At 41.0% G+C, this 15,537-nt stretch overlaps 1 protein-coding gene across 3 annotated transcripts in view; it reads right to left on the reverse strand.

Annotated features, from left to right (window-relative positions):
• Positions 1–15,537, reverse strand: part of ntn4 (netrin 4) — a 50,500-nt gene that overhangs the window by 12,516 nt on the left and 22,447 nt on the right. For 2 of the 3 annotated variants that reach the window (XR_003464315.1, XR_003464316.1), the window contains exons 6-10: positions 15,090–15,303; positions 14,050–14,144; positions 13,497–13,565; positions 12,588–12,761; positions 10,655–11,461 (exon numbers count right to left, since the gene is read on the reverse strand). Coding sequence is in view for 1 of the 3 variants with exons in the window: in XM_019278445.2 (XP_019133990.1) it covers positions 11,322–11,461; positions 12,588–12,761; positions 13,497–13,565; positions 14,050–14,144; positions 15,090–15,303 (692 nt within the window). In the remaining 2 variants the exon portion in view is untranslated. Of the gene's footprint in view, positions 1–10,376; positions 11,462–12,587; positions 12,762–13,496; positions 13,566–14,049; positions 14,145–15,089; positions 15,304–15,537 lie in introns of those variants that run through there. The other variant, XM_019278445.2, reaches the window with a different exon arrangement.

The raw sequence follows: 15,537 nt of genomic DNA on the forward strand, positions 1-15,537 counted from the left end.
ATACCACTAGAGAGAAGTGTTGTACCAAATATTGTCCCCATGATGTTTTTACCACAAACCAGAATCAGAATCAGAAATACTTTATTAATCCCCGCAGGGAAATTGTTTTTGTTACAGCGGCTCCCAACTGTAAATGAGATAGTAAGTGATAGCAAGAAAACAAAACTTTAACCCTATACACGTATACAATATCCTATTTTAACACTATATACACATGTATAAATAAAACCAGTGACAGTAAAATAAAAACCAAGTATCAGTGAACTATGCAGTGTTTTTTATTTAACTAGTTATCCTACTGTTTATTGTGTGTTGTGTCACAGTGTCACTTTTTTATTAAATAACATAATCAACAAATTAAAAAGTGGTCTGGATAAAATCACTGCTTTTTCACTGAGGATAAATTAGAAGTAGTGACTTTTTATACCAAGGAGAAGTGTTGTACCAAATATGTCCCCGTGATGATGTTGTTACCACAAACCAGAATCTGAATCAGAATACTTTTATTAATCCCCGCAGGGAAATTGTTTTTGTTACAGCAGCTCCCAAAACTTTAACAATATAAACGTATACAATATCCTATTTTAACACTATATACACATGTAATAACTAACGTTAAATAAAACCAGTGACAGTAAAAATAAAACCAAGTAACAGTGAACTTGCACTGGTTTTTATATAAATAGTTACCCAACTGTTTATTGTGTGATGTGTCACAGTGTCACTTTTTATTTAAAAAAACATAATCAGCAATAAAAAGTGGTCTGGATAAAATCACTGCTTTTTCACTGAGGATAAATTAGAAGTAGTGACGTTTTATACCACTAGAGAGAAAGTGTTGTACCAAATATTGTCCCAGTTACCACAAACCAGTATTCGTATCAGGTGATTCTAAAATCTGGAGCTGAGTTAAATTTAATTTGGTTTTAAGTCAAGCCATTCTATTTCAAAGTAAAAGCCCCAAATTAAAAAGACTTTTGTGTACACATACAAGCAATTTGATCACTTTGCTCTCAGTGTACATACACAGATATAGACAAAAAACAGAGCTTAAAACAAGGAAACTGCGTTTGCGTTTTTCTTTTGATAGAAAAAAAATATGCACTAAAATATGTAATAAAATGCCAAACTTAAATGTGAAATCAACAATACTAAAGTCTTTACCATAATATTAGAAAAAAGTTATATTGAGCACCCACAGTTACCAGTTTTTTACCGTAAAAACATTTTGTTTGTTTGTGTTTTGTAATAAATCAGTATGAAAGGGGCCATATACAAGTACTTTTAATACTTTAAGTACATTTTACCGGTAATACTTCTATCTAATCTTTAATGCAGGACTTTTACTAAAATATAGTATTATACTATTACTATTACAGCCATTTATATGGATCACAAGTGTGTGTGTGTGTGTGTGTTGCACTATAACCCTGCAGTTTGTACCTTTAGGAGATGTTTTAAAGCCTTGTGTGCTGGTGTGGGATGCAGGTGTAGCACTTCATATGCTGGTTATGGGGGCTGGTGGCACTCACCGTGTAGATCCTATCAGTGTTTTTATAAGACAACAACATTAACGTCTGCTGTGCGGATTTAAGTGTCAAATCCATCAACCGTCATAACAGGGAAAATGTAATTACTGTATGAGCACTGTTATTATAACACATTGTGAATCCCTTTAGAATTATCAGTTATTTTACATCTCTATGAGAGAATAAAGGTTTTTTTTTATTGAGGAAATTATGCCTGAAGGAGGACTTTTAATCTCAACACACGCTCCTGATGCATGGTGAAGAATCCCTCTTATGTACTGATTAGTGGGGAACTGATCCATGCAAGCCTTCTAAACCCCCCTACTGAACATGTTGGGGAGTGTGTGTGTCCAGTAATAGTGTGTTTTTTTTATGTGAGTGTGTGTGTGTGTGTGTGTCAGCGGGGCAGAGGAGTGTGTGAGAGAGATTAAGAGGCGTTTGTGAGTGACTTAAGAAAGAGGTATGTGTTGTGTGCCATGCGATGCCTGTGAATCACCTCTAATGTTTTTCTCCATCTATGTCCCCGGGCCTTTGCCGCCTTCATGTCCACACATGCTAAAGCCTCCCTCCCTCCTCTCTCCCTACCGCCTCTTTTTATCTGCACTCTCTCTCTCTCTCTCTCTCTTTCATAAACACACATTTTTTCTGCTTACTATCTCTTTTTTTTTAGTTTTAGAGATTTATCTCAACGTTATCGTTTTTTTCTGCTTGTATTTCTGCAGTAAGATCAGAATCTCTTTCTCACGAACTTTTGTTTTCAGGAAATTGTACACTTATCTGTGTAGCATCAAACAAAAACAGATAAAGCTAAGCCAGAGTTTTCCACAGAAGCAACACGAGATACAGTGTCAGTGAATATTGGACTTCGTTAGGTGGCTAGATATACTAATGACTCATAGGGATAATAATGTGTGCTGTGTCAGCTGACTGTGTGAGTGGAAATATTTACCGGCATGTTTTCCTGCCCCAGTTTTAATGTGACATTGTTACATAATTAAAGCAACACTGTGTCACTTTTGTCTCCTAAAAAATAACAGATTTTAAATCATGTTGATGGCTACACTGTGTGCTTCCCTCTGATGTGCTCCGGTGCTCCAACTTCAGCTCTCTGTGATTAAAAAGTTACTCCTGCCAACTGTAGCTGCTGTTAGCTCAGTCTGTTAGCCGGGCTGCCGGACTGTGAGCTCAGAGCACCAGTGGAGTGTTAAGTGTTTGCACCAACAGGTGTTTTGGACCACCGGGAAGAAGAAGAAGAAGAGGATGTGGTTTACAGGCCCTAGTGCAGGGAGTGGAGCCGGTGTCGTGCCAGAACAGGAGCTGGGCAAGCAGACAATGTAAGCAGGCTTAGCAGCCTCTATGGACATACTGACAGAGGGAAGAGAGTGAAGAGGACATTGAGGAGGAAGCTAAGAGAGAAAAAAGAGCAAGATTAAATGTGGGGCCGAGAGCTTGGTGGAATAAAAAGCTAAAGACAGACGCCGAGCTGTTGTTGTTGACTAGTAAGAAATATCTGTCTGCTGTGTATCTACTGAAGTCCTTTAACATTGCTGGTCTAAACACCTGATGTTGACAAGCTCTTTCTCCTGGCAGCCAAGGTTAGGTTGAGGGCAACAACAACGTGTGTTTTGAATACATTGAAAAACTGGCTCGCATGACTGAAGAAGGCAAATAAATCCTTCAACGGTTGCATCCGATTAGAAAGATGGGGACTGTTTGCCCGGAAGGTAAAAGCTAAAGAAAGAGAATCTTTACACACAGCTGTAAATAAATTAGTGAAACATAATGATCGCCATCTTGTCAGTCCCTGTCGCGTGGTGTTGGCTCGAGCGCGTCCTCGAGCCGTGACGTTGTTGTTGTTGTTGTTGTTGTTGTTGTTGTTGTTATTGTTGTTGTTGATAATGATGAAGATGTCCACTTTATCCTCTGTTAAAACTATTTCTGTGCAGTCAGACCTGTTTTTAACAACATGTGTGTTTATTAGTTTGATGTCAGACTGTTAAATAATAGTTTTATTGTAGTTTAAGTGTGTTTTTTTTATTATTATTTTTGGCACTTTAGTTACCCTACTGTTTATTGTGTGTTGTGTCACAGTGTAAAAAAACAAACATAATCAACAAATTAAAAAGTGGTCTGGATAAAATCACTGCTTTTTCACTAAGGGTAAATTAGAAGTAGTGACTTTTCATACCACTAGAGAGAAGTGTTGTACCAAATATTGTCCCCATGATGTTGTTACCACAAACCAGAATCAGAATCAGAAATACTTTATTAAGGGAAATTGTTTTGGTTACAGCAGCTCCCAAACGGTAAGTGAGATAGTTGGTGATGGCAAGAAAACAAAACTTTAACCCTATACACCTATACAATATCCTATTTTAACACTATATACACATGTATAAATAACAGTTAAATAAAAACAGTGACAGTAAAATATGCACTGTTTTTTATTTAACTAGTTACCCTACTGTTTATTGTGTGTTGTGTCACAGTGTAAAAAAAAAAAACATAATCCTCAAATTAAAAAGTGGTCTGGATAAAATCACTGCTTTTTCACTGGGGGTAAATTAGAAGTAGTGACGTTTTATACCACTAGAGAGAAGTGTTGTACCAAATATTGTCTCGGTTACCACAAACCAAGTATTCATATCAGGTGATTCATTAAAATCTGGAGCTGAGTTAAATTTAATTTGGTTTTAAGTCAAGCCAATTCTATTTCAAAGTAAAAGCCCCAAATTAAAAAGACTTTTGTGTACACATACAAGCAATTTGACTCACTTTGCTCTCAGTGTACATACACAGATATAGACGTAAAAAACTGAGCTTAAAACAAGGAAACTGCGTTTGCGTTTTTCTTTTGATAGAAAAAAAATATGCACTAAAATATGTAATAAAATGCCAAACTTAAATGTGAAATCAACAATACTAAAGTCTTTTACCATAATATTAGAAAAAGTTATATTGAGCACCCACAGTTGCCAGTTTTCTACCGTAAAAACATTTTGTTTGTTTGTTTTTGTAATAAATCAGTACGAAAGGGGCCATATTACAAGTACTTTTAATACTTTAAGTACATTTTACCGGTAATACTTCTATCTAATCTTTAATGCAGGACTTTTACTAATAATATAGTATTATACTATTACTATTACAGCCTCTTCTTTTCCATTTACATGGATCACAAGTGTGTGTGTGTGTTATGTGTTGCACTATAACCCTGCAGTTGTACCTTTAGGAGATGTTTTAAAGCCTTGTGTGCTGGTGTGGGATGCAGGTGTAGCGCTTCATATGCTGGTTAATGGGGGCTGGTGGCACTCACCGTGTAGATCCTATCAGTGTTTTTATAAGACAACAACATTTAACTGTCTGCTGTGCGTATTTAAGTGTCAAATCCATCAACCGTCATAACAGGGAAAATATAATTACTGTATGAGCGCTGTTATTATAACACATTGTGAATCCCTTTATAGATATTACAGTTATTTTACATCTCTATGAGAGAATAAAGGGGTTTTTTTTTATTGAGGAAATTATGCCTGAAGGAGGACTTTTAATCTCAACACACGCTCCCTGACTGCATGTGAAGAATCCCTCTTATGTACTGATTAGTGGGGAACTGATCCATGCAAGCCTTCTTAAACCCCCCTACTGAACATGTTGGGAAGTGTGTGTGTGTGCCAGTAATAGTGTGTTTTTTTTTATGTGAGTGTGTGTGTGTGTCAGTGGTGCAGAGGAGTGTGTGTGAGAGAGATTAAGAGGCGTTTGTGAGTGACTTAAAGAAAGAGGTATGTGTTGATGTGCCATGCGATGCCTGTGAATCACCTCTAATGTTTTTCTCCATCTATGTCCCCGGGCCTTTGCCGCCTTCATGTCCACACATGCTAAGCCTCCCTCCCTCTCCTCTCTCCCTACCTGTCCTCTTTTTTATCTGCACTCTCTCTCTCTCTTTCATAAACACACACATTTTTCTGCTACTATACTTTTGAAGGACCTCATGTTTATTCACTAAACTCTATCTTTTTTTTTGTTTTAGAGATTTATCTCAACCTAATCGTTTTTTTTTTGGTGTATTTCTGCAGAAAGATTCAGAATCTCTTTTCTCACGAACCTTTGTTTTCAGGAAATTGTACACCTATCTGTGTAGCATCAAACAATAAACAGATAAAGCTAAGCCAGAAGTTTTCCACAGAAGCATACAACGAGATACAGTGTCAGTGAATATTGGACTTCGTTAGGTGGCTAGATATACTATATGACTCATATGGGATAATAATGTTGTTCTGTGTCAGCTGACTGTGTGAGTGGATACTATTTACCGGCATGTTTTCCTGCCCCCAGCTTTAAATGTGACATTGTTACATAATTAAAGCAACACTGTGTCACTTTTCTCTCCTAAAATAACAGATTTTTAAATCATGTTGATGCTACACTGTGTGCTTCCCTCTGATGTCCTCCGGCTGCTCCAACCTCAACTCTCTGTGATTTACAGAGTTTACTGCTGACAACTGTAGCTGCTGTTAGCTCAGTCTGTTAGCCGGGCTGCCCGGACTGTGAGCTCAGAGCACCGGTGGAGAGTTAGTGTTTGCACCAACAGATGTTTTGGACCATCGGGAAGAAGAAGAAGAAGAAGAGGAGGTGGTTTACAGGCCCTAGTGCAGGGAGTGGGAGCCGGTGTCGTGCCAGAACAGGAGCTGGGCAAGCAGACAATGTAAGCAGGCTCAGCAGCCTCTAGAGACATACTGACAGAGGAGAAGAGAGCAAAGAGGACATTGAGGGAGGAAGCTAAGAGAGAAAATAAGAGCAAGAATAAATGTGGGGTCGAGAGCTTGGTGGAATAAAAAGCTGGAAGACAGACGTCGAGCTGTTGTTGTTGACTAGTAAGTAATATTATCTGTCTGCTGTGCATCTACTGAACTGTTCCTTTAACATTTGCTGGTCTAAACACCTGATGTTGACAAGCTCTTTCTCCTGGCAGCCAAGGTTATGTTGAGGGCAACAACAACGTTGTGTTTTGAATACATTTAAAAACTGGCTCGCATGACTGAAGAAGGCAAATAAATCCTTCAACGGTTGCATCCGATTAGAAAGATGGGGACTGTTTGCCCGGAAGGTAAAAGCTAAAGAAAGAGAATCTTTACACACAGCTGTAAATAAATTAGTGTAAACTATAAACTCATGTCTTGAAAGCTTAAGTGAGGACAAACTTTTGTTCCCATGGGAATAGAAATTCACAGAGAAACGTGCAGCTTTTGTAACTTGTTTTCATTGAAGGGGCGGTTGATAATTTCACTGAATGGAAGCCATTCCGGTGGTTTCATGGTTGTGTTAACGCAGCTGGATACGGTGTTGGTTTTGTGGCGGGTGAAAACACAGGTGCCGGCGAGGCCAGGGGGAAATGCTTTACTGCCTGTAAACAAACACACCTCCTGTAATTTCTGCCCCAGCCTCGCCTCGCTCTGTTCGACAACGTTGAACACTTTGACAACATCTAATGTTTAATCCATCCCCCAACTTGTTTTTCCCTTCGCAATACCGTCTGTCTGCCTGTTGTCAAGGTTGATGTGCGGGGGTTCGTTCATGTAATAACTCGATGACATCAGGTCCTTGTTTGGATGTCTGTATAATAATCAGCGGTAGCGTCTCAATCACTCTGCTATGTCAACATCGGCCTCCCTGTTCTGGCTTGCTCTGATGCTCGTCAGGTAGAGAAACATTCCTGATGCGTGTGTGCATGTCATGTGTGTGTTTTCGTACGCAATTAGGTAAAACCAAAAGAGCGTGGATGGTTTCTACGGACGGAGCTGGTTATTTTCATGTGAAGGTCTGGCTTTTCCTATACCATAATCTTCTCATTTCCTCTGTAAGTGAATCACAGCCGATGGGATAATACAGACCACATGACTCACTTATCCAGAACACACTTCCTCTGAAGAAATCCTTTCATTTTTTTTTACTCCTTCTGCCCTCCTCAGGACCTCTGGGTGCTGGTAGCTGTGTGACACCCATAGCGGGCCAGCTTCGGGGCGTTTGTCTCAGGGTGATGGGTGCTACCGAAGAGGGGCATTGTGACTCCCAGCGAGAGGAGGGGAAGGGTGTTGTGGGGGTTATTGTCCCCGAGCCTGCGGGAGCTGCCATGCACTCCGAGGCCAATAGCAACACAAGAATGCTGACAGGACAAAGGCCATAACTCCATTCTATAGCAACACAAGTGAGGCATTGTGTTCATACAGGCACGCACACACTCACACACACACACATGGATGCATGTATTCGCCATTATACTACACACACGTACACATAAACTATACCGGAGCAAACTATGCATCTGTGCAAGCATGCCAAACACTCATTCATCAACTAGTTTCCCACACCGTGCAACCCCCCACAGGACATCTCCATCACAGGCTGAGAATGGCCAGTCAATCTGGGGACAATGAGCGAGAGAGCGAGGAAGAGACACAGTTAGAAAGAGCGTGGAAGTCCATGCTTCATGTGTTGCGTCTACGATTCAAGGTCGGTTCCCACCACAAAAAAACACCTCCTTCTACCGACTGACCTGAAGATCTGCAGGGAGCAGATAGCAGAAGAAACGCTCAAGTAGCAAGAAACAGTCCTGAAGTATTATCATGAACTTAAAATATGCTTAAAGAATTAAGAGTAAAAATTGCTCCTGGCTTTTATTAGATTGTAACTAAAGCAGCATTTTACCGGTGTAGCTGTGCAAGTTGGAGCTACTAAGCAGGCCGGTGGTTCTTAACTCGGGGGTCGAGACCCTGTCAGAGGATCTGTATAGAAAGCTGAGATGATTAATGAGGTGAGGAAGATGAAAAACAAAGTTCTGCTACACAAATCTGTGGTTAAATATTGAATAATTTCACTTTAAAGGAAACCAAGCCTGGAAATCTTTCTTCAGTGAAATCCAAATAAAAGGTGAAATATTGCAAAACAGGCCAAATCATGATGTACACGAAGCATGTCACTGGAGAGACAGATGTGTGGAGGAATAAGAAAACTGTAACGGTAAATAAACACAGATGCCATATTTATTTTCGTCTTTAGCAGCAGTACAACTGAAGGATTATAGATACCTAATGTTCGATGTAATCTCGATGCCTCAAATCAAGCGGCAGCCTCCGTAGCTGTGAAGTGAAGCAACTGCAGTTCCTCAAACGTCCACTTGAAGCTGGCTCCAGAAGTGAGTCAGTCTCCATAAGTCCCCATGTTCAAATGTCCAACTTCACAGCAGAAATAAACATGTTTACAGCCTGGTACAAAAAACTGTTTTGGTCTCTGTAGCTAATTTCCCCGTTCATGACAACTGTACTGAGGGTGAATTTATATACAACTCACCTGTTCAGATTATATTAAGGCTTAAAGTTATGCGTGGCCACTTTGATTGACAGGTAGGTGCCGTTACAGGTGGCTTGGTTGGAGTAGAGGTTTAATGTAACACAATTACTCAAGTACAGTCCATGAGTACTTAGTTACTTTCCACCCCTGGCACTGAAGCATTCCCTCCAGTCACATTCTTCTTCCTGTCTGCACTCGTTCACCCCTTCCCCTGCTGACTGGAAACAGCTTGGCAGAAACTAGGAGGAGCCGTGACCCCTCTGCCACAAATCTGTGAATGGGCAGCGAATGAGGAAACTTTTAGGTACAAGAGGCTATCCGGCTACGGCTGTGGAAAAAAAACAAAAAACAACATCCACACCCGCTCACCTCTCATTGAGAAGACGAGGCCGGCAGACAGGTGAGCGACCTTTGACACGGCCTGCCGTGGAGCGCTTCTCGACGCGCCAGGAATGTGTCCACACCTCTCGGCCAACCACGTCACAGCGGGTGGACGAGGAGGCGGTGGAAAACACGCAGGTCGCCTAAACCCAAACAGAGTGTGTGTGCTCGCCCCGGCCTCTCTCTGTTATGGTCTACATTCTGTGGCGCTGTGTGAATGTAGGGGAAAGTGTTTTGGGAGAGGGAGTGATGGATGACTTAATCTGAAGGGACACGGAGAGAGGAACGGGAGGCGTCTTTGTGAGAAACAGAGCCGGTTGATAAGGATATTTTTGTCCAATTTATGTGAAGTATTTCAAGGCCCGGGCGGTTATATCAACTGTTGTTGAGAGTTGGAATTCAGATCTGGGAATAGTTCTGCAACAATGTTTCAATGACGAAGAGAGACTGCTGCAAACTGTTAAAGGCTAAGTCCGGTTTACTACAACCTTGGTCTCATTTTTGTAGTAGGTTTTGTTGTACTCGCCAAGTTAATTACTGACATATGGGAACAGAGCAACAATCCTTAAATGAAGAAAGAAACATGAGCAGTTCTGAAGTCTTTTAAACAAGAGAGATTCAAGGTCAACCAACAAACTATCTGTTATAAATATCCCATTGAGTGGCAAGGTGAAGGTCAGACAACCAAACCAACACCGTGAGCTCAGAGCAAGCATGTTAGTGTTTGTACCACAGAGGAGGCCGGGGGCGAATTTGGAGCCAGTGTCGTGCCAGAACAGGAGCTGAGCAAGCGGGCAATGTAACCTGGGCTCAGCAGCCTCTATGGACATAATGACAGAGGCAAAAAATACTAATAAAAGAGGACGTTGACGGAGGAGAGAGTGAGCAAGAAGCTGCCGGACACAAGTAAATCTGGGACTGATTTTTAGTCGTTGGCGAGAGCTTGGTGAAATAAAAGGCTGAAAGACAGACAGATGCCGAGCTGGGCTTGCTTGATCATCATAATCAATCATAAGTAATATATTTATAACAAATACACATGTACAGCTGTCCGTATTTACCAAACTGGGCGTGATGAACGAAAGCTGAAACTGTGAAAATAACACCAAAGATTGTAATAATCTGGAATTATCCTTTAATATTACCACATACAAAAAAAAAAAAATTAAACAGAGGGAGAAAGATGAACAATAATATTTATATAGATATATACAAATAATACTGTACAAGAGCACAAAGGAAGGGATAACAAGACTGTTCTGTATGTAGCAGTGTAATATGAGATGAATCAATGTACATAACGCTGTATCGCACACACATCAGAACGTGAACACAAACCTACAGAGAAGAGCTGGACTGAAATTGGACTGTGCTCGTTATATAGCTCTGCATTCAACCACACACACACACACACACACACACACACACAGGCGAATACATTCACGTTCGGGGTAATACCCATTCACTCTGATTTCAACACAGACACACCTGGACTGGCTAAGGTTTTAACCACCTGTAGTGGCTTGTATGGCTTGTTCAGCGTCACTCTGGGTGCTTTACACATTATATCTGCAGCACACACACACACACACACACACAGAATGTGAGTGTGAGTGAATGTGTGTGTCCATCCACAGTCCATGTCAGGGGGGTTATTTAGTGTGTGTGCGTTAAGTCTTCCTCTCTTTGTGTGTCCATATTCCCTCAGTCCATCTTAGGCTAAAGTGCTGCAGAGAGGAAGACGCTCAGTTTTTGTTGTGTGTGTGTGTGATCGTGTGTTTTAAATGTATGCGAGTGGGTCCATCACTCAGAATAAAAAAAAAAAAAAAAAACCTTGGCCACAGAGCTGGATTCCTTAATCCTACATAGGAATGTGCGAGACAGATATGTCTTCATAAAATTAAAGTCCTGCATGCTTTCAGCTCTCATCGGAGAGGTTCAAGTCCAAAACAACCTGCTCGCGATTCAGTATTCCACATCTGGAGGACGGCGCTGTTTTGTCAAACAGTCCACACGTCCGTCTTTCCTCCAGAGTTTTTTTTGTTTGTTTCACCGCTCTGTCGGTTACCAGTTGCAGTCTTTCTTGAGTAGCGTGAGGACTTTGCGCCCCAAGCTGGCCTTCCAAGGCTTGACGAAGCTTTTCATGTTGACCAAGAGGCGGCCGTGTTTACGGTCCGAGTGACCCGCCACGATGTACTCCACCCCTGAGAAAGGACGACAAAGTTCAGGGTTACTTGAAACAATTCAAACTTTGACTTGTACTTCATTTAATATTATCCTATATTCCAGTTTTTGTCAACAAATCCCATGAAACGACCAATGTGGAAGCGCCAAAAACTGCAGTTCCTGAAACGTCCACTTGAGGCTGGCTCCAGTAGTAAGTCTCCATAAGTCCCCATGTTCAAATGTCCAACTTCACAGCAGAAAAACAGTTTTGGTCTCTGTAGCTAATTTCCCCATTCATGACAACTTGACTGAGGCTGAATTTATATACAACTCACCTGTTCAGATTATATTAAGGCTTAAAGTTATGCAGGATTAACAGCATGGATGCTTTGATTGACAGGTGGGTGCCGTTACAGATGGCAACCAGGCATCAGCTCCGCTAATGATCCACATCTTTGCCGATATTTAGATTAGCCAGGAGGCGGAAAAGGCAGGGCTGACGTCCCGTTAGTGGAAAAGCCCAAAACCAACTCTTCCTTACATTCCCTTGGCTTTTAACCCCAAACACTTTGGTTCCTATTGCAAATATAAATCTTTAAAAATGTGTTAAAACAGCTGGTTACTGTAGCTCTTACCATCAGTACTCAAACCGAAGGAAACGGTGCATTTATTGGGGACTTTTCGGTCGTGCTCTGTCGGGTATTTCTGGCAGGCAGGATAGTGAATTTGGCATCGAGTCAAAATAAACTTCAGTGTGTGTTTATGGTAATGAAGGGACATGTCACCGAGTGCAACAGTGGCTGCTCGCTGATTTTTAAATAGTATGCGGACAACAATGGAGCTCTGCGGCACAGATAGAAAATATATCAGGCTTTGGATGCACAGGCAGCGCTTGTTTTTGGTCTTTTCATGGGAATTGTTGACAATAACAGATAAATAGAATATAATAGAATATCAGCAGCATAATCAGTCATGCTTCTACCTTTGAAATGAGCCATAGGCTTACAAAGAAAAGTTTTTCTTTGGGTAAAACTGTGACTTTTAGTGACTTTTAACACCTTTGCACAATTATTTTGTCAGTTTCATCAATGACAGTTCATGAATTAATTAATCCAAAACATTCAGTATCAGCCTCCAATCATAGCAGAAGTGTGTGAGTCTGACCTGGGTTGAGGATTGGGCAGGTGCAGCCCCGTGCGGTCCAGGACTCGGGGTAAAGAGTGACCCGACCTCGCTGTATCTTCACCTTGGTGTTCTGACTGAGCACCTTCTGAACTTTGACCTCCACCTCGGCGTGAGAGCCCTTATCGTGGGCCGACAGCACTTTCACTTTCAGCACTGAGAGAGAGAGAAAACCTTCAGTGTACAACACATTTCCCCAACAAGTGTGAAACTCAGGAGACTCTGACATCTTGTTTAGCACCTCCAAGCTGTTTACTACACAAGAAGAAGAACTAACTGAAAACAGGTTGACAATTGGGTCCAGCGCTTCGGTTCAGACTAAAATATCTCAACAAACATCCGACTGATAGTCACGATATTCTATACAGACATTCATGTTCCCCTGAGGATTAATTATAATCACTTTGTACTCTCTGCTACGTAGCAGAGTTGTGGAAATGGAGGCAGAGGAAGCTGCTGGAGCTTCTGTTTGTGATGAATATCTTAATATACAAATATAAGTCGTACATATGTTTTATTTTTATATTTTGGTGGCCAAATGTTGGCGCTAATGCTCCACACGGTTGCAATTCAGCAACACTACCCTGTTTAAATTAGTGCACTGCACCAGGAAGTACACAGTGTACTAATGGAAGTATCCAAATTGTTCAATTTCTAGTACCGTGTTACTCAAAAGACACATTTTATTGGATTATCTCTGAGATTATTTGCATCATTTCTGACCCTTTCCGGTTGGATTTCCTTATTTTTTCAGGTTTTCTTATGTATGTTGCCTTCAGTTGGGTCCATTTTAGACAAACAGGACCTCGGACTTTGGTTTATTGTCATAAAGGACACAAGATGAGAAAATTATCTGTGAAGTGAAACCAAGCTGAGTGGATGTGTTCTTACCGTACGCATAATTCATGGTGCAGAACAGTTTACTGTTGGTCAGGGCTTGCTCCTTGCACTCGCACTTCTCTGCAGGAGACAAGCACAGATTAATATTTGTAACATAACTGATGTGTGCGTGTGTGTGTGTGTGTGTGTGTGTGTGTGTAGGTGTGTGTGGTCTCAGATACTGTGCATAGCGTCCTAAGAATGCAAGCACAGTGTGTGTGTCCAGTGAGGAATGTGCCTATGAAAGCTGCAGTTACATGGTGGTGGTGGTGGTGGGGTGGTCTAAGAGAAGGGACACTTGGAAACTGTCCATGTACACACACACACACACACACACACACACACACACACACACACACACACCTTTCTTCCATGTCCTTCTCGGGCCCTATCAGGACTTTCATTACTTAACCATTAATGCTTGGTCACTGGACTGTGGAGAAGGATGAATAACATACATGCACACACACACACACACACACACACACACACACACACAGACACACTGAGTTTACACACACACACACACACACACACACACACACACACAGTCTCTGTAACTCACCTGAATAGTGGAGGGCGGAGAAGAGTTCGTCTGCTCTGAAGATCCTGACCGGCTCGCTGGAGTTTCCCTCTGAGTTGTACACATCCAGATCATAGCTGCACAAACACGTGACAACGTTATGAAGCGATATTACACACGAGGTGCGCGTTATCGTCATTATTGGCACGACGTTAATAACAAAATAAAATGTTATCTTCGTTTCCACGGTGACACGTGGGACATCAGTAGACTCCTGTATGTAATGAACCCAGTTTACTACTCGTGTTTGGGTGTTTTATTTTGAAAATTAACCAGATTCTCTGTGTTGTTTCTGTGTCTGACTCTTAGCTTTGACTTTTAGAGGTCTGCTGTAAAAAAAAAAGAAATCCTTGGACAGATTTAGCTACTACGTCCGTGAACTTGTATTGTGTATTTTTAAGAAATTAGTGCTGTCAGGGACTCGTGGAGGATGTGATCCAAACATTTCCAATAGTAGATATAATCATTTTCAACATTGATTTATCTAAGAAAATATTCAGTTTCTATTCCTGTTAGTCTCTTTTTTTTATTACTTAGATTTTTGATGGAAACAGGTAACAGCACAGTGCATCAAACCTTCTTGAGAACCAGCATTATAACATCCATAATCTACAAATATAGATCTAGATTTCTTTTCATCATTTTGGCCTTTAGTCTGTCAAAAACAACATTTTCTCTGCGGTCGATAAACTGTTTTCTCTCCGACGTGCTGCACACAAACGAGACGGTCTATCGAGCACCATGAAATAAAATGAAAGAAAGGTCGTAGTTTAGTTCATCATTTATTTTCATGAATAAAAACACCCTGTTTTGACTTAGTCTGTGTATAACAATATATATTATTATATTTTCAAGAGCATTTCTTGGATAATTTGCTGGTTTATTGGATAACACTATACTAATTTTACCTTTGAAACAAACACGTTTTAGATTTATTAATTTATTGTAGCCGACACCATGGAGTAGTGATGAGTACGGTTTGTTTAGTACTGGTCGGATCTCCTTAGTATTTTTTTACTCACCCGAACATGCAGTCTCCAGTAAACGGATCACAGTCTCCTGCACAATCACACGGACGGCAGCCATATTCGTGGAAGCCCCAGTATCCCACCATGCACCGGTCACAGTGCGCTCCACCTACTCCAGGTTTACAGATGCAGTTCCCATTAGAGGGGTCGCAGATCGAGCTGTCGGCCAAGTGGAAGGGCATGGAGCCAAGAGGGTGACAGCTGCATGCTGGGAGAGAAAAGAGTAGAAAATTTAGATATTAGAGGCAAACTGTTAATGATTTAATGAGATTATTTCATAAATTTTATACATTTTATAATCTTAAGAAAGACACAAACAGTTAAAGTATGAATTCAGACAAGCAGCAACAGTGCTCTGTGACTGGAAGCCCGAACATTTACAGATGTGGTTTTCTGTTTTTCCTTCTTCGATACCAGACAGTAGAGAGTAAAACAGGAAACA

Source organism: Larimichthys crocea, chromosome XX (assembly GCF_000972845.2).
Source record: "Larimichthys crocea isolate SSNF chromosome XX, L_crocea_2.0, whole genome shotgun sequence".
Classification (NCBI taxonomy): domain Eukaryota; kingdom Metazoa; phylum Chordata; class Actinopteri; family Sciaenidae; genus Larimichthys; species Larimichthys crocea.